Genomic DNA, 20,174 nt, shown 5'->3' with positions numbered 1-20,174 from the left:
CCATTCAGCATTATCTTCTGAGACTCCTCCCTTTGTATTATTAAACACTACCTCATGCTCAAAAAGTCATACCCTGGTCTCATTTTCAGATTATTCTTTGACATTATTATCACACTGTATTATTCTGATGAAAAGTTGCCTATTAAACAAAATTATAAATATTATATTCAATCATCCTTTCAATAAGTGGCAGATAATTTTGGAAATATGTTAAGACCTTAAATTTCAAGGTAACAGATTAGATTTCATTCTGTGGGTAATGAAGGGTCATTGGAAACTATTGAATGAGCTGAGGATTCAACTATGAAGTGTAGGTGGGAGGCTCTGAAGGGGGGCAACTAGTTAGACAACTCTGAGCAACAGTTTCTAAAGGAGTGAGAATCTAGAGAAATGGCACAGCAGCCGAAGGGGGTGAGGACCTCTTTTAGATGATTTTATGGAGATAGAGTTTAATTTATGGAGGCAGTGAATGTAGCAGTCAAAGAGTAAAAAAAAAAAAAAAAAAAAAAAGTTCTCAAGGTTTTGCGTACTATGTGACCAAGAAGATACTACTAAATCTTACAAAAATTCACTATTCTTATATCTTTAGCTTTCAGCTTCTTCACTGCAAACTTTGAATGGTTCCTTTAAAAAATCCTTCTCTAGCAGTTCAAGTGTATTTGTTATGGGCTACAGAAGTATGTTGAATAATAGAAGTCAGGATGGAAGAAAGAAATAAAGGGTATAATATTGTCACAAAGTATCTCAGATGTCTTTTTAACCAGTAAATTTTAACACTATCCAAACACTCTCCCAGAGGTGACAAAGTCAAAAGTTTAGAAATGCTGGTCTTAATTAGTGAAGCAATGTGAAAAAAAACTCAGTGATCTTGACCCCAGCCAATAATGATACGGTGTGCATGGAATGCCACCAGTCCCTCAAGATTGAGACTCTTCAACAAGGGTGTTAGTCTCACAAGTCAATCAAACGTTGTTAATTAATCTTCTGATAAAATTAAATTGGTATTATACCAAATTCAAAGTCAAGATTTACTGTAAAATATAAGTAGTAAAAGCTGAATGATCCAATATATAAAAGGCAAAGCAGCTTGTGATTGAACACTGCGTTTATGCTGTAGTTTTATTTCAATGTGATTGAAACTGCAGGCTCTGGGAGAGACAGACCTGATTTACATCCTGTTTCCACTGTTTACGGGTTGTGTAACTTCGAGCAAGTTATCATCAGTTTCATCACCTGGGTTGCTATGAAGGTTAAACAATGAATGTAAGCCCCTTAGAGCACAATGAACACAATAAATGTTAGCAGCTCTTATTAATAGTGTTGTTGGAGAGAAAAAGAACATATTGTTTTATATACAATGTATTTATTAACACTTAACATATCTGTATTTGTCATATACACACACCAGACAGGAAAGCTCCTTATTAATCACCACGACTGCAGATCTGTTAACATCTAGAACTCTAGAGAAAGCCTAGAGCCCTAATCTTGCTGCACTTATTACTGGACGTTGTTCATAAATATGATTTACATAAAATTCAGGACCCAAGCATTGAGCAACAGGAGGTAGAACCGCACGGTCTGCAGAGAGGGCGGGCGCTCAGAGAAGGAAAAATCTTCGGACTTGCAGGAGGAATTCCTCCTCGGCTAACCCGGGAGCGGGGCTCACTCCACAACCGGCCGGCGGCGGCACAGGCTCGCTGTGCGGCTCCCCCTGGAGGCGGTTGAGCCCCTCGGAGCAGGAGCGCGCAGCACGCGCCTGGGACAGCCACCGCCTCTCGCCCGCCGCCGCACGCGCATGCGCGGTTAGTAGTCGCTGCTGTGCGGCCGCCAGCGGGATTGGTCTGAAGAGACGCGGGGACCAAGTGGCAGCGACTCGGACATCTGGGCTGTCACTGCCGAAAACAGGCCACAAGAGAGGTGCGTGAGCAGCAGGCCGCGTTCCCGCTGTCCCGCTGCCCTTTGCGCGCGGATTGGGGTGAGGAAGCGGATCATTGCTGCTTCCCCAGGCACCCAGTTATTTTGCCGCCAGAGGGCTGAACCGGTCCGGGCCAGGTGAGGGTGGATGTTGAGTCTGGCGATGGGGCTGCAGCGAGCTAGGGTCTTGACTGGGCTCTGGCGGCCCCGTGGGTGGACGCAGGGGGTCGGTCGCACCTGGGTCCTTTTGTGTCTCCGGCACCGCGGCGTCCACCTGCTGCGCCCGGGCTGGGGCGGACGGGTGCCGGGACAGCTAGGTTCCCTGCCCAGACGGCCTCCCCTGCTGGCTTGAGGAGCCACCGGGAGCCGAGGCCGTTATCTCAGCGGTTGCCATTGCGGCCCCGTTCCACGCTCGAGCCCCGGGGCGCTCTCCCAAGGGTTGTGGAGGGGGCCCGGGGCGTGTCCGGGCGCTGCTCACTCCGCTGACTGCTCCTCACAGAAACCCAAACGAGACCAAAATAGGCTCGACTGTCGCAGTCTCCACCTCTGTGGAAGCGAAGGGACCCCACCTCAACGCGGTGGGGCCAAGGACCGTCGGCCCCTCCCTGGATACCCGCGCGGAGCCCAGTGTGCGCCGCCGGGGGGCGGGCGAAAGGGCTGGGTTGAATCCAGAGAGGCCCTAATTACTAGACTCATTATCGCCCCAGGCCTGTTTACCATCAATCAGACACTTTCGCTGATTTTATTTATAGCAGCTGCCCAAGCAACAAGGCGGAGGTGTTTGCTTGGGAGTTGAAAGCAAATGGCAACCAAAGCTCAGGACTGGGAGAGAAAAGGTAAATAATGTGGCCTCGGGAAGAAGTCTCAAATTAGAAGAGGGTTCATTAACATAGAAACTTTTTGTTGCTTAAAAGCAGGCAAAATCCGGATCTCATCTGATGATTTTGCTTGCTTTACAAATGTCGACATCACTCGAGGTAGCCCTCCTTTGGGTCATTGAGAGTTTGACCTTTTTTCAGTTTGGAGTTTGGCCTTCACGTCGTATTGGTTTGATCTTCCAGTCACATTTAGATCTCATCCCCAAATCCTCAGAACAAGATTTTCTGTACTCTCTGTCTTAGCTAGTTGATAAGGTTAATTACTGTGTGTAAATGATGTAAATATGTTGATACATCTGTCTAGAAATTGAACAGTGTTGTAAGTTAGCTGTAGTACTAAGTACCTAATAAATATTGGTGTTTTTAAATAGAAAACTAGAATTATGAACTTTAAAGAATCTTTGGATTGTCTAGTTCATGTCACAAATGAGAAAACAGGTGCAGAGCAGTTTTAATCACTTGCCTTTTTAATAATAAAACTAGAAACTTGGTGCGGTGGTGCCATGTTCAGTGTACTTTTTATTCTATCATTCTACATTGCATTCCTGACGCCACATGAAAACTAAAACTTTAAATAATAGGTGATTGTCAAATACCACTTCTGGGATATGCCAGTGTTGGTCCCATCCTCAGTCAGCCTTTAAAACTGAGTAACAGCAGAAAGGCATCGCAGTTATAAGAAATAGCGTGTACAGAAGTGTGTTAAATCGGTGTGTTGAGAATGAAAGAAGGCTGGGCGCGGTGGCTTACTGATTCTACAGAAATAAGAGGGATTATAAGAGAATACCCTGAAGGATTGTATGGCAACAAATTGGATAATCTAGATTAAATGGATACATTATTAGAAACACACACCCTATCAAGATTAATCATGAAGAAGTAGAAAATCTGAACAGACCTATAACTGGTAAGGAGATTGAATCAGTAAACAAAAACTTCCAGCAGATAAAAGCCCAGGACCAGGTGGCTTCACTGGTGAGTTCTACCAAACATTGAAAGAAGAATTAACACCAATTCTCAAATTTTTCCAAAATATTGAAGAGGAGTAAACACTTCCAGATTCATTCTATGAAGCCAGCATAACCCTGTTATCAAAGCCAAAGACACTACAAGAAAACTACAGAGCAATATTCCAGATGGTTATTGATGCAGAAATTCTTAACAAAATACTTAACAAAAGTCAGCAGCATATTAAAAGAGTTGTATACTATGACCATGTTGGACTTATTTCTAAAATTCAAGGATGATTTAACATAAGTAAATCAGTGTAATATGCCACATTAACAATGTAGAGAGGGGAGAACACATGACCATCTTTATTCATGCAGAAAAAGTATTTCACATGATTCAACACTCTTTCATAGTAAAAAAACGCTCGGTACACTAGGAATAGAAGGAAACCACCTCAACATAGTAAAGGCCATATATGAAAAGCCCACAGTTAACATCAGACTAAATGGTGAAAGACTGAAAGCTTTTCCTTTAAGATCTAGAATAAGACAAGGATGCCCGCTTTTTCCACTCTCCCATGCCAGAGAAATTAGGGAAGAAAAAGAAAGAAAAAAGACATTCGAATTGAAAAAGAAGAAGTAAAATTATCTCAGCAGATAACATGATCTTGTACGTAAGATATCACAAACACAATACAAAAATCTGTTAGAAATAATAAATGAAGGCCACGCATGGTGGCTCATGCCTGTAGTCCCAGCACTTTTGGAGGCCAAGGTAGGCAGATCGTTTGAGTCTAGGAGTTTAAGACCAGCCTGCGCAACATGGCAAAAACCATCTCTACATAAAAATACAGAACATTAGCTGGGCATGGTGATGCTTGCCTGTAGTCCCAGCTACTCTAGAGGCTGAAGTGAAGGATCACCTGAATCCAGGAGTGCAAGGCTGCAGTGAGCCATGATGGTGCCACTGCACTCCAGCCTGGGTAACAGAGTGAGACCCCATCTCAAAAAACAAACAAATGAATTCACTAAAGTTGCAGGATAAAAAAATTAGCACACAAAAATTAGCTGCACTTCTGTATCCTAACAATGAAAAGGAAATTAAGAAAACAATTCCACTTATAACAACATCAAAAAGAATAAAATACTTAGGAACAAATTTAATCAAGGAAGTAAAATACTTGTACATGAGAAACTATGAAATGCTGAAAGAAATTAAGAAACATATTAATCAGTGGAATGACATTATGTTCATTGGGATTAGAAGACTTAATAAGATAGAAACACAACCCAAAGTAATCCACAGATTCAGTGCAATCCCTATCATAATCCTAATAGCCCTTTTTGCAGGAATCTCAAGGGACCCCAACTAGCCAGAACAATCTCGGGAAAGAAAAAGTTTGGAAATCTCATATCTCGATGTTTCAAAACTCATTACAAAGCTATAGCAATCAAATCAGTGTGAGATTGGCATAAAGACAGACATATATATCAATGGGATACAATAAAGAGCCTAGAAATAAATTCTCACATATATGTTCAAATATTTTCTTAAAGTGCCAAGACCATTTTGTGAGAAAGAACAGTTTTCTCATGAGATAATATTGGGGAAACTAGCTATCCGCATGCAAAAGAATGAGGTTGTAACCTTACCTTAAATCACAGACAAAAATTAACTCGAATAAATTGTAAAATAAATTAAAAAGTTCTGTGCATCAAAGAACACAACAGAATGAAAAACCTATGCAATGGGATAAAATATTTGCTAATCATGTATTTGATAAAGGGTCAGTATCCAGAATTTCTAAGAACTCCTACAACTCAAAACAAGAACAAAACTTGATTTTTTAAATAGGCAAAGGACTTGAATAGACATGTTTCCCTTGAAGATGTATAAATAGCCAACAAGCACATGAAAAGATGCTCAGTATCACTAATCATCAGGGAAATGCATATCAAACCACAATGTGATGCCCCATATTAGGACCTATTAGAATGGCTACTATCAAAAAAAAAAAAAAAAAAACAAAACATAATTTTGAACAAATGTCGGCAAGGATGTGTAGAAATTGGAACCCTTGTGCCTTGTTGGTGGGAATGTAAAATGGTAAAGCCACTATGGAAAACAGTATGAGGATTCAAAAAAAAAAATAGAATTATCATATGACCCAGCAATTCAACTTATGGGTATACACTCAAAAAAATTGAAAACAAGGTCTCAGAGTTATTTGTATATCCATATTCATTGTAGGATTATTCACAACAGCTAACAGGTGGAAGCAACCCAAGTGTCCACTGACGGATGGATGTATAAACAAAATGTGGTATATACACGCAATAGAATACTGTCCAGCTTTAAAAAGGAAGGAAATTTGATACATGCTGCAACATGGATGAAGCTTGAGGGTGTTATGCTAAGTAAAATAAGCCAGTCACAGAAAGACCAATACTGTATGATTCCACTTATATGCAGTACCTAGAGTAGTCAAAATCATAGAGATAGATATTAGAAAGGTGGTTTCCAGGGGCTGGAGGGACGGGGTAGTGGGGAGTTGTTAAATGTGTATAGAGTTTTAGTTTTAGAGCACGAAGAAAGTTTAAGAAATTAGTTGTACAACAATGAGAATATATTTTACCATGCGATTTAAAACAATTTTAAATGCATAAATTAACTACTTCATTTTCTTATAGTATTACCCCAGCATCTGGCCTCTCAGAGTTTCAGAACAGACTTGTCAGTAGCATACCTCTCTCTAGGAAATGACATGTGACAAACTTCATAGTTTTGTTTGGAACTGATAACATGTTGGCACCATTTTGAGATAGACTTCAATACTGTGAATTTCATGATCTAATTCTCAATTGTCAGCTGGTGCAGCATTGAAAAATGATAGGATACTGCAGCATTACACAGAAAGTATGAAGTCTGTATTTCTGATTTTTTTTTTTTTTAAAGAACAAATAAAAACAATAGAACTGCACTGTCTACAGAATGCCTTGTAACTAATTGCAGTTCTTTAGAAGTCTCTGTTTTTGTTTTGTCGATTGGGAATAGTACCTACTCTATTCATGTCCTGGGCCGCAAAGATTAAATTAGCTAGTTCTTTTATGTAAATATAAGACCATAGAATTTTAAAGAAGAAACAAACTTTTAAGATAAAGTGTTTTCTGAACTTTTTTCTGAAGCATTGGCAACTATTTCTAAGGAAAAGTCAGGAAAAACCATAATATAGAATACAAATGAAATTGGGGTGCTCTGGTTGAATCAAGAGTAGAGTTCCAGATAGAGCACTGCCTGCTTGACTTCCTCTTAACTCTTCCTTGGCAGCCCAATACACCAGAGCTCAAACAAAGCACTTAGAATGTATTTTTTCAACAAATTAATTATTTGGAACCTAAAGTATATAGTCATTTGAAAGAGAGGATATGGGTCTAAAGTTATATTAATGTTTGTTATTGCTGCTGTTTATGCATTTTTATTTTGCTCAAAACTGATTAATAGCAAGTCAAGTAAAGTACCTTTTACTACATAACATGGAAGGATCTTAGACTTTTAGAATAATGAAGCTTTCAGAGTTCACAATTAATAAGCAATTTGCAGATATATAAATTTCTGTGCCAATAACTAGGAAATTAAGGAAATAAGCCTATTTCATTGTGTCAAATTGATCCCTTTACATTTACTTCCTATCCCAGTTATACCTCTTTTGTGATTTAGAGAGATCAAAGTCTCCTAATTAATGACAGCATCCATCATTTTTGTGTTATCTTTGTCCATAAATATATAAGTAATTATGTAATCATGAAATTATAGGAATTATAAATGCAAAAGAACTTTCTCTATAGCAGTCTACCTGATTACAATAAACCTTATATTTGTTTGATCTTTTGACTGTGATTTGATTTTAGTAAAACACTACCACATTAAATTTGTGATAAAACATGTTTTGTATCTTTTTTCAGCATTTATATATAAATGTATTTTGGTTTTATAATTATAAAATTTCCATTTTATGTTTATATAAGCAACATTATAATAAAAACAATTTCAGCGAACATTTAGGAATCATGATACTTTTTCTTTTAAAGAGGTCTACATATTATTTGTGTTTGATAATTACTATCATCTTTGTCTTTAGATTTTGTGCTGTTGGCTCTTTGTTTTTGGACAAAGGCCTGCAGCTGTAGAATCTGTTTCCTAAAAGATTTCAAGTTTGTATTTTCACTTGCCCAAAGCGTATTTTAAATAATTTTGTCAGTGATTTGTTTTAAAAGCCATCCTAGAATAAAGGAGCTATTATGGAGAAATTATTTATTTCTACATATACTTAATACTTATTTTCACAACTTTGTTTTATTTTTACTAATTACTTTTAATTTTGCAGATAATCAATATGCGTTTCCAAGCCTTTTGGCTATGCTTGGGTCTTCTGTTCATCTCAATTAATGCAGAATTTATGGATGATGATGTTGAGATGGAAGACTTAGAAGAAAATTCAGAAGAAACTGATGTTAATGAAGGTGAACTTTCCTCAGAGGTATGGTTATTGAGAAATGAGTCATAAATTGTTCCTTTACATAGTACAATGAAGTGATAGACCTCTGATGATTCATTTCAGTTCTAGTAGTCTTCATTTTAAAGACAGATAGAAAAACATTGATTTTTTTCTAAACGTCTTATTACTTTATTTTTTAGAGAGCCCACGTACTTCAGAAATTTGTTCATGGCATCTAGCACAATTTCTTAAACAAATAAATATGGGCAAGGTTTTTACTATCAAAACAGGAGTTTGTCACTGATTACAGAGAACTAAGCTAGTAGTAAGGTTTTTATTCATATTTCTGACACTGCTAGATCTTTTCAAATAAAAGGCCATATAATTTGCAATTCTTCAAGAAGTAAAGTATTTGTCTTTATTTCTCTGAGGAAAGAAAATGCCAAGAAGGAGGATGAATTAGAAAAGGAAGTGATGGTGAGGGGTGAGCATTTGGTAAACCTGACTCATGTTTCTGTCTCAGCATTGTTAAAACATGTATTTTGAAGTAGTGATTAACAGGAGTCTGAGAAATTGCAGGAATTTTTGTATACCTTGATGATACATAAGAGCTTTTACATTGGGAAATATTCATATCTAACCTTGTGATAATCAGAAATATTTTTGATGGTGAGAAAGCATTAATTGTATTGTGCCAGCTAGTGTTTGAAGGGCCAAAGGGAATAATATGTAGTTGTTACAGACTTCTTTACTTCATTTCCTCTTATTAAGAATTTTTCATTTGCAAATGTGTTATTTCACTGTCTAAGGTGAATAGTATGTTTCCCCTGTTAAATTTAAGCTCTGTAAGGACAATTTTTTTAAGCCTAGTTCTATAATCTGCAGAAAGTAAGTACTCCAAGTACTAATAATTACTGACTTAGATACAGTTACCACAGGATCTTTGAAGGTTAATATTAATACTTCAAAGAAATTGACAGGTAACTACCACTCTTGACTTATTTGGTGATACTTTGAGAATATGATAAGAAGTGGGAAAGAATTATTTTTGATGCTGCTAATTTTATAGCATGAGTAATCTACATAGGGTGAAGTATAAATAAAGGGCAAAATAAACTGATTTTAGGGGTGGCCTATCAGAAGGAAGTCTCTTGTGACACCGTTGCCCATTTTGTCAATCTATAAAAATACAGAGAACAGTAAAGTTGTAATTCAGTAAACTTCATAGAAGATTGGCAGTTTAGGTAGCTGAATCTTGACCCTGTCAGTAATTATGTGGAATTTTGTGTAATTACCGATTTTACTACCTTAAATAGACAGGAAGTGTTTTACTATCAGGGTGGGATAGGGACAGTGAAAATAGAAAAAGTATTTCTGCACCCTTTTCCCTAAAGCCTAATGGAAGAAATCTCACTAGTCATACAGATACAATCACAACAGGCTGATTCTGAGAGGATCCAGACTAACCTATTACTGTGGGCAAATTTTTATTTATTGGTCCTCAGTTTAAATTATCTTTTGATAGTTTATCAGTCTTTACTCTTTTAAATTATTTTGTTGGTAAATTCTGTATCATGTAGTAAAAATATATGAGCTTTGGAGTCAGACAGTTTTGGCTTTATATATAAGTCCTACAATTATCTAACTGGACAGCAGTAAGCAAGTTACTTTGTCTGTCCCAATTTCATCATATATAAAGAGGGCACAAATGGTACTTCCCCCATAGGAATATTATAAGAATTAAAGGAGCCACTATATCACCAGCAATACCACTGCCATCGTCATCATTATTGCCACCCTAACAGCTAACACTTCAAAGGCACTTGAAACAATGCTTTGTTGATCATTGTTTTGCAATGCTATCTCCATAGAATCTTTTCATTCTCTGGGTTCCTAATCTTGTAAAATTATATTATTATATTTTAGGGTACCTAACAGTAAAACTTAAGAGTTAATTTTAAAAGCCTATGTGCTTACTAAGCTCTACATCTTATATGCTTTTCATTATGCTATTTCCTTTGCTCCCAAAGAGTTTTATCCACAAATATTGTCACTTGTCAGAGTCCCTTTGTTCCTTCTGTGTTAGAAGGGGTCAGTGTATCCACTGTTTGTATGTATAGTATTTTTGTCATCATGGTATTTCTTATATTTTCTTGTACCTTATCATTACTAGGATACAAAGTTTTGTACAGGTATGGGTTTGTCACCTCATATCTGTATTACCTGTATGTGCATTGCATACTATGTTCTTCACTAGGAAGATTATTTAATTGAAATATTTGTGAAAATGAATAACTTTAGACTTGGAAAATCTCTTTTCTAGATTAAATATAAGACACCTCAACCTATAGGAGAAGTATATTTTGCAGAAACTTTTGATAGTGGAAGGTTGGCTGGGTGAGTATTCATTCAAGAGAATGTTTTGATTTATTAGCTTTTTTGAAGTTATTAGGTTTTGACCTGTGAAAATTACCTCTATTACAGATCTAAAAAAAAAATTAAAGTAGTTTAATTGACAATGTAAATCAGTACTTAGTATATTTTTGTAATTGATAGAATGTTTAATTTGAATAGTTATTTATTCAAAGACAATATACTAATTCTGAATGTAAAGATGAAATTTATCATATTTATTCATTCTGTAGGACAGATATTAACACTCTTTAAGTTCAGATGACAAATATGAGTACTGTTCTACTACAATAATGGAAAAAACAAAAATTAATATTAAAATGATTATTATGTGTCAGATGTCCTAAAAAGAAATAGATAATTACCATATTTAATCCCCATTTTACGAGTGAAGAAACCGAGGCTCCTTGTACCTTACCTGTGATCATACAGTTAGTAAATTATAGATTCCAAATTCGGTTTAACTCTAGTCCTCCAGGATTATGTGGTGAAGGCATCCTTATTTAGCATCTAAGTATGAATTTATTGTTGAATGAAAAGTGACTGTATTGGGTGATCTTTTGTTGTGTTTCTGTATGCATTATATCTATAAGTTGCTGATTTTATTGTTAATGACATATATGTATGTTCAACTTTGTTTACAGATGGGTCTTATCAAAAGCAAAGAAAGATGACATGGATGAGGAGATTTCGATATACGATGGTAAAATATTTAAGTATTAGATATAACCGGTATGGCCTGGAGTTCACTAACCTTTGAGATTATATTTTTGTTAAATGGTGTTGGCTGGAGTCCCCCATGCTGCCTCGCAATAAAATGTTCAGTCTTTTATCTTGTCCCTCTTCAATATTTCTGAAAACCCCTTTGCTATTTCTGAAAATCTCACTCCTAAGCCAGTTAATCTAGTTTTCTAACTGAACAGTTGAATTTTCATTCTACTGCTGGTTAGTCTTTTGCATTTCCTGAAGCAGTATTTCCCAGGCTACTGTTGTCTCTATGGTTTCATCTCAAGCCTAGACACACCTAGATCAAATTATAATTTATGGTAAGATTCTCCTAGCAAGTAAAAAGCAGAGGATAACTAATGAGAGCTACAAGATATGTGGCTACTTCTGGAATCCTCATCTCCAGGCCTATATCCATTATCATAGGGTGTCTAATAGGATTATCTTCAGTCTTAGCTCTAGAAAGAAATGTCCTATAGGCAGAGGTCATATTGTCTTCCGTAACAGGACTACCCTAGAGTATGACCAAATATTTTCTTCTTTGTGATCTAAAAACCAGCCTCCTTGATTGTTATATGCTGAATCACAATCAGCCTCTTCTCACAGTGACTGATAGTGGTAATGTCTTCTTTCTCAGAGGATCTCATACTCATAAACATGTGACCTTGCGCCCAGACCCCAATAAGCAGTTACATCACAACAGCAAAACAGATAGTATGTTGGATGTCAGCTGTCTGATTCCTTTTCATAGTTTCTGTTTAGTGTAAGATAAAGGTCATACCTGCATGTCTTCCTTTGCATCGTGTTCGCCATCCCAGCAAATCCCCTGTGCATGCATACACACACACACACACACACACATATATGTGTGTGTATGTGTATATATGTCTATATGCTTATCTAGTCCAAAAAGGACACCACCTCATATGCACAGAAAAAGCAGTAGAAGCAGTAGTGGGATTGTTGGACAAATAGTAGATCTGCTTTCAGTTTTTTAATAAATCTCCATGCTGTTTTCCATAGAGGCTATATTAATTTACATTGCACCAGCAGTGTATAAATGTTCCCTTTTCACCACATCCATGCCAATTGTTTTTTGACTTTTTAATAATGGCCATTCTTACAGGGGTAATGTGGTATCTCATTGTGGTTTTAATATGCATTTCCTTGATGATTAGTTATGTTGAGCATTTTCTAAACATGTTCATTGGCCATTTCTATATCTTCTTTTGAGAAATGTCTATTTATGTCATTTGCCTACTTTTTGATGGGATTAATTTTTTTCTTACTGATTTGTTTGAGTCTCTTGATTCTGGATACTAGTCCTTTGTCAGATTCACAGGTTATTAATATTTTCTCCCACTCTGTGGGTTGTCTGCTTACTCTGATGATTATTTCTTTTGCTGTGCAGAAGTTTTTTAGTTTAATTAGGTCCCATTTATTTATTTTCATTTTTGTTGCATTTGCTTTTAGGTTATTTGTCCTGAATTTTTTGCCTAAGTCAATGTCTAGAAGAGTTTTTCTGGTGTTCTAGAATTTTTATGGTTTCAGATCTTAGGTTTAAGTCTTTAATCCATCTTGAGTTGATTTTTGTATAAGGTGACAGGTAAGGGTCCAGTTTCATTCTTCCACATGTGGCTTGCCAGTTTTCTCAGTACCATTTATTAAATAGGGTATCCTTTCCCTAATTTATGTTTTTGTATGCTTGGTCAAAGATCAGTTAGTTGTAAGTATTTTGCTTTATTTCTGGTTCTCTATTCTGTTCCAGTGGTCTGTGTGTCTACTCGAGACCATTACCATGCTGTTTTGATAATATGTCCTTGTATAATTTGAAGTCAGGTAATGTGATACCTCCAGATTTGTTCTTTTTGCTTAGGATTACTTTGGCTCTTCAGGCTCTTTTTTGGTTCCATATGAACTTTTGGATTTTTTTCCTAATTCTGTGAAAAATGTTGTTGGTATTTTGACAGGAATTGCATTGAATCTATAGATGGCTTTCTGCAGAATGATCATTTTCATGATATTGATTCTTCCAGTCCGTGAGCATGGGATGTGTTTCCATTTGTTTGTGTCATCTATGATTTTTTTTCAGCAGTATTTTGTAGTTCTCCTTATATAGATCTTTCACCTCTGTTAGGAATATTCCTAGGGATTTTTTTTTTTTTTGCAGCTATTGTAAAAGTTACTGAGTTCTTGATTTGATTTTCAGTTTGGTCGTTGTTACTATGTAGCAGTACTACTGATTTGTGTACATTGATTTTGTAACCTGAGACTTTTATTGAATTCATTTATCAAGTCTAGTAGTCTATTGGATGAGTCTTTAGGGTTTTCTAGGTATGCGATCATATCATTAGCAAACAGTGATAGCTTGACTTCCTCATTTCCAATTTATATGTCCTTTATTTCTTTCTCTTGCCAGATTGCTCTGGCTAGGACTTCCAGATAAAGTTGTTACTTCTTAAAATAAGACCTTTATAGCAGGCAAGGGGCAAACTACAAGTTAGTGATAATACAATTCACCATCAATGTGAGAGAAAGAAAACCAGGTACCTTTATCTTTTTTTTAAAAAAAATAATATGACCAAATTCGGGGGGGTGGTGAAGAAAAGAAACTTGGAAACTTAATAAAAACACACACATTTTTAAAAGTCTAAAAATGTATGTACAATTATAGACCAAAAATTAGCCCTCTTTGATTTATAAGACTGTGTCTGGTTCTTGCATTATTTTTCTTAGAAAGAAAACAAAAGGATATAAGAGCATATGTAATTCAAAAATGCTTATTAATGAATATTTTGAGTTGACACAATACTGGAAAATAGCCAGTTTTTGCTGAATTGAATTTTCTTGGAATAGGCAATACCTATAATTTTCAAAACACAAGATTTTACACAATATGAGTTGATTTTCTATTCTAAAACCGGTAAAGGAGTAAAGTCTAACACATAACTTTTGGGCTACAGGTAGCCCACCTAGCTTTGCATTGTATGTGGCCCATAATCTAATTTCAGGAATGTCCTGATCTTAACATGGAAAATTGTAACCCAGAGAAGGCCTAACTCAATTTTGCCTTGTTATAGCTTAGTGCTTATGCGGTGCTTTGCTGCCTTCCTGGCCAAAAGTTCTGAGAACTGATTAGTGTAGCCTGAGAAGGGTTTGTGTGAATTAAGCATGCAGTTTTCAAAATGAACTTTAAATCTTTACAGTAACTGTTGCAAGTAAGAAAAGTAGCTGATGGCCGGGCGCGGTGGCTCAAGCCTGTAATCCCAGCACTTTGGGAGGCCGAGACGGGCGGATCACGAGGTCAGGAGATCGAGACCATCCTGGCTAACATGGTGAAACCCCGTCTCTACTAAAAAATACAAAAAAAAACTAGCTGGGCGAGGTGGCGGGCGCCTGTAGTCCCAGCTACTCGGGAGGCTGAGGCAGGAGAATGGCGTAAACCCGGGAGGCGGAGCTTGCAGTGAGCTGAGATCCGGCCACTGCACTCCAGCCTGGGCAACAGAGCGAGACTCCGTCTCCAAAAAAAAAAAAAAAAAGAAAAGTAGCTGATGAGTATTGTGCATTTCAAAATAAATAGACTACTCATTTTGTGTTAAGGATGCTCTTTGTGTCATATGCAGTTATAAATATGTCATTTTAAAAATACAATATTGACCCTATTGAGACAAACCACATTTCATTGATTAAAAACTCTTTCATAGAAAAACCAAACTAATTCAGCTTTAAGAGTGACTTAATTAGACACTATAGTGTTTGCTATTAGTTTTCACAATTTTAGTTAAGAAAATGAAATAATTCCTTGATAGAAAAAAAAAGATAAATGAGCAGGCATACATATATAGTTGAAGATATTTCCTGATTTAAAATTTTTATTTTTCCCAAGTCAGCCTTCCTGGAAAAAATTATTGCTCACAACTGCTGATAAATAATTCTTAGGTCAGTGTTTTCTGTTTTAGTTTAATTTGCTTTGCTTTATTTTTTTAGGAAGATGGGAAATTGAAGAATTGAAAGAAAACCAGGTACCTGGTGACAGAGGACTGGTATTAAAATCTAGAGCAAAGCATCATGCAATATCTGCTGTATTAGCAAAACCCTTCATTTTTGCTGATAAACCCTTGATAGTTCAGTAAGTGTTGCTATATTTTGGAATACTTTTTCTGAATTTTGTATTAGCTTTGGCTTCTGAATATAGCTTGTATTTTGAAAATGGATGTAAAAATCTAGATCTTCCTTTTCCGTTTCACTTAGTTAAATACACAAATGTGCATAGACACACAAACATACCCATGTCTTTGATGAAAAGCAGGTAAATGATAAAATAATATAAAGATCAACCATTCTTATGGCCTAGAACTAATATTTATATTTATTTCAAGGAATTGTATGTGGGCTATTAAGCAGTGTATTTCCTTTGGTCTGAGTCTTGCATTGACTAAATGAGGAGTAAATAGTTTGGCTCTCTTAAAAAAATTTAAAAATTATGTGATATATACTGTAATATATACAATTCTGCTGCCATAAACTATATAATGCATAGTAAAAATCATTTTTGTTTTACTCTTAAAATTACTTCTTATCAAACTATTAAACTTAATATATTCAGAATAGAATCATAAATATTGCTATTAAACCAGTGATAAGATTCAAAGGCAGAAAGTTTATTTCGAAAATAAATGTTTATGAATACCAGTGTCTTTCAAGCATGGACCCCTTTTAAAGGTCACATTCTTATAGATAATCCTTTCCTTCAACCTCTCCACCGCCCCATTATGCCTGGCATGGTGCCTCATGTGTATAATCCCAGCACTTTGGGAGGCCTAGGTGGGCAGATAGCTTGAGCCCAGGAGTTTAAGACCAACCTGGGCAACATGGCGAAACCCCAGCTCTACAAAAAGTTTAAAAAATTAGCCAGGCATGGTGGTGCCCAACTGTAGTCCCACTAATCTGGAGGCTGAGGTGGGAGGATCACCTAAGCCCAGGAAGTGGAGGCTGCAGTGAGCCAAGGTCACACCAATGCATTGCAGCCTGGGTGACAGATGAGATCTTGCCTCAAAAAAAAGAAAAAAAGAAAAAAAAAAAGGAAGACCAAGAATTGAATAGCAGTCTTTCATGTTTAAAAACAATTCAAAGGAGAGTGAATGTTTGTCTCCTCTTAATATTGATAAAATGAAATGGGGTAAATAAAATGAAGAGATTTATATTAAATGCTATAAATGCTGATTTACAACATAACTTTACTATAAAGCTGCTTTTCCCAAATTGTGTACATGTTAGTATATATGAATAAGATGAAGAATATCCTAACTTAAAAAAATACGAAGTAAAGGCCTGGCATGGTGGTTCACACCTGTAATCCCAGCACTTTGGGAGGCCAAGGTAGGTGGATCACGAGGTCAGGAGATCAAGACCATCCTGTCTAACATGGTGAAACCCCGTCTCTACTAAAAATATAAAAAATTAGCCGGGCATGGTGGTGGGTGACTGTAGCCCCAGTTACTCGGGAGGCTAAAGCAGGAGAATGGCATGAACCCAGGAGGCAGAGCTTGCAGTGAGCCGAGATCACACCACTACACTGCAGCCTGAGTAAATGGGCAACAGAGCAAGACTGTCTCTAAATAAATAAATAAATAAATAAATAAATAAATAAATTTTAAATTTAAATGTATAAAAGGAAGTATGTTAGCTTATTAAAGACTGAGAAGTTCTGCACATGAAAACCTGTTTTCAGCATTACTACTGTGTTTCCCAAACATGTTTGATCACATAAGTTTATTCTCCCACCTAACAATAACTGCTATTTCATGGAACAATTTGAGAAATGATACTCTAAAGAAATTAAGGTTACCATATACTATGCATATGCCCTTGGTTTTCCTGTGACTGGAAGTTTAGCAGCAGTCAAGCTGTATGATAAACATTTTGTTGATCCTCTAATCCATTGTGAATCATTTATACTAGGTAAAAGTTAATTATTTGAAAACTCTGAAAGTTTACAGTATAAGAAATGGACAAAGTGATTGAATCTAGGCATAATGGAGCAATGAAACTATGTTCACACTTATGAAGCCACTGTACAAAACATTTTTTCCAGTTCTTACCTTTTTACAGAACGCTCTGTCCTCAGATAACCTATTATAAAGCAAAATCTTTTTAATTTTTTTCCTGAAAACATTGACCTTTAAGTCATATCATGCACCATGTCTTCTACTTATAGTCTTCAAATACTTAAATTCCATGAAAAACAAAATTTTGTCAGCTATTGCTTAAAATAAAGATAAGACTTTGAGGAAAACAAACTGTCTTCCATTTAAAAAATGAAAAAGAACAAAAGAATACCTTCCTTCTGATTATCATAGAAGCATTTTGAGCATGTATTTGCCCCTCATGGGGCATAATATCCTTTAATCATCATAACAGTCCTTTAAGGTATAAGTATGGGCCATGTCTGCATATTATAGATGAGCAAATAGAGACTTAGAGCTTAAATGACTTGCCCTTACCCAAGGAGTCACTAGAGTAAATGGCAGAATCAAGAATAACTCTCAGGTCATTTTGTCTTTAAAGTACATGCATGTAGCCACTGTTGTAGATAGCTTAAGAAATAAAGCATGGTACAAAGTATAGGGGGAAATCACACCTTTCAAATCAGAGGTACTTAAAATTTTGTTTCCTCTGTTTTTTAATACAAAATAGGTACACCAATTGAGTTCAAACTGTTAAAATTTTGTATGCTATCATGTTTTACCTTCATGTCACTAAATTTCTTCAGAAACATTTACAACTATAATCCTTTATTAAAATGATCATCATTTCTGGTTGTTTCTCTAGTTTTCATGTCTTTTTGTTTTCATTCATTTAATGAAATCATAACCTTTTTTGTTTTTACTGTTTGACAACCATTTCCTCATTGATTTCTGTCACATATAATTCATTAATTTAACAAAAAAAAAAATCTTCAGTAAGTCTATGCCTCATTGCCATAGCAAGGCTATTTCCGTTTAAAAATTACCAATAAATAAAAAAAAACTTTGCTGAGAATTACACTGTGTTGTAAATTCGTAAGAGACTCTCATGTTCATTCTTTTAGCTGTTATACTAAACAGTGAAAATTTCCCATATCTCCTGGCTATTTAGGTCTGAAAGCCAGCTTATTGATTGAGATTATTAATCTCTTTGCTGGACCTATTTAATTAAATGTACAACTTATTTAACATGGAAAGGTGTAGTGAACTCTAGGTATCTAAGATCATTAGCAATTTCTTATCTTGCTGTAGCTGTGGTTCTTATGGCCTTTGTTTTTTCAGTTTATAAAGTATAAGTATAGTGCCTACCTTGTCAGAATTTGAAATCTCCTGTTGTAGTTTTAGTCACAGTATCTTATTCTTAATTTATCAGTTTTGATGGAAAAAAATTTAAACAAATTGATTGGTTTGTCTGCAGTTGATTGTAATAATTCTATTTTTAATATTTTAATGGTGTGTCTTGTATTACAGTAGTAGAAAACTGTTTTTGCTTATTTCCTATAGGTTGTAGATATGCTTTATATGAGCTTTCTGATAATGTAAAAAAATTTATACTTACATGAATTGAAAATAATAACATTAGATTTTAAAGAGCAATTAGTAATTTTTATTTATCAGTAGCACGGTTCTTTTTCCCTTTATTCAGATATGAAGTAAATTTTCAAGATGGTATTGATTGTGGAGGTGCATACATTAAACTCCTAGCAGACACTGATGATTTGATTCTGGTATGATATTTTAATATTTAAGAAAACCTTATTAAAGTTAATAAGTATTTTTAAGGAACAATTGATAAAAGTGAACATTTTTATCTTCAACTGAAATTGAAAAGAACTGTAGATATCTTTTTTCAATGTGAATTTATATAGCTCTTACAATTTGCCTTCAAGTTTTATATAAAGCTGTGTTACTTGAAGGCATCAATTTTATAATCTTTAAAGACATGAAAAAGTTTACCATGTCTGTAGGACAAAAACTTCGTGGTACTTATAAATTCTTTTGAAATATAGCTTAGAGTTATTTTCTTTACAGAATAAGACTCTTGTTTGTTTAGAGAAGTATAACAAAGTAAAGCAGTGAAACAAAATGGCCAAAGAACCAAATTAAAAGGGGTTAGTAACCCATAGAAAGTAACTAATTTTTAAAACTTTTCATGATGAAGTAGCTTTATACTTCTAAGAGGTTGTATTAGGAACATTGGAAGGTTGGGGATATTTCTTACAGCCTTCTCCTGTAAATGGCTGTTTCAGACTTTCTGCATATAACAGAAATACGATAGATGAGACATCAGGGATATGTTTTTCAGAACACATGTCTGTACATAAGCTATGAAATGTGGATGGAAGACTTTTTCATATACTACTCATTATTATTAGGATCAAGTGAAGGAGAGACCATTGTAGTATATGTTGAAGCTCTTGTTTTAGATGAACACTTGAAGGTAGGATGACAAAAAAATCTAATGCCGAGTATTTCTATAAGCACTTTATCTGATTAATTCACTTAATTCTCAGAGAACTCTTGTAAGGTAGGTATTACTATCATCTCCATACTTCAGAGGTGATGAAATGGAGGTACAGAGAGCTTTAAAAAATTGACTCATGGTGACACACAGCTAGTTTAAGTGGCAGTGATAGGATTTGAACCCCAGTATCTGACTCCATACCCCATGCTGTTAACCACTGTGCCATGCCAAATAAAGAGAAATGCATGTCCCCCTGTCTGTTTTTATGTCTGAATAAATCTCTCTTCATCTTGTCCTCAGAGGGT

The 20,174-nt window shown here is 35.6% G+C and overlaps 1 protein-coding gene across 3 annotated transcripts in view; it reads left to right on the top strand.

The window, feature by feature from the left end:
• The first annotated feature begins 1,483 nt into the window (after positions 1-1,483).
• CLGN (calmegin) overlaps positions 1,484-20,174 on the top strand; it is a 30,945-nt gene continuing 12,254 nt past the window's right edge. The window contains exons 1-7 of one of the 3 annotated variants that reach the window (XM_025385304.1): positions 1,614-1,920; positions 2,670-2,753; positions 8,131-8,283; positions 10,565-10,638; positions 11,298-11,356; positions 15,367-15,508; positions 19,051-19,132. In XM_025385304.1, the coding sequence (XP_025241089.1) occupies positions 8,140-8,283; positions 10,565-10,638; positions 11,298-11,356; positions 15,367-15,508; positions 19,051-19,132 (501 nt within the window). In that variant the 5' untranslated portion in view covers positions 1,614-1,920; positions 2,670-2,753; positions 8,131-8,139. Of the gene's footprint in view, positions 2,754-8,130; positions 8,284-10,564; positions 10,639-11,297; positions 11,357-15,366; positions 15,509-19,050; positions 19,133-20,174 lie in introns of all 3 variants that reach the window. The other 2 variants (XM_025385302.1, XM_025385305.1) reach the window with 2 other exon arrangements.

Source organism: Theropithecus gelada, chromosome 5 (assembly GCF_003255815.1).
Source record: "Theropithecus gelada isolate Dixy chromosome 5, Tgel_1.0, whole genome shotgun sequence".
NCBI classification, from domain to species: Eukaryota; Metazoa; Chordata; class Mammalia; order Primates; family Cercopithecidae; genus Theropithecus; species Theropithecus gelada.
Note: the sequence above shows the minus strand (reverse complement) of the source record. Positions and strands in the feature narration are given on the sequence as shown.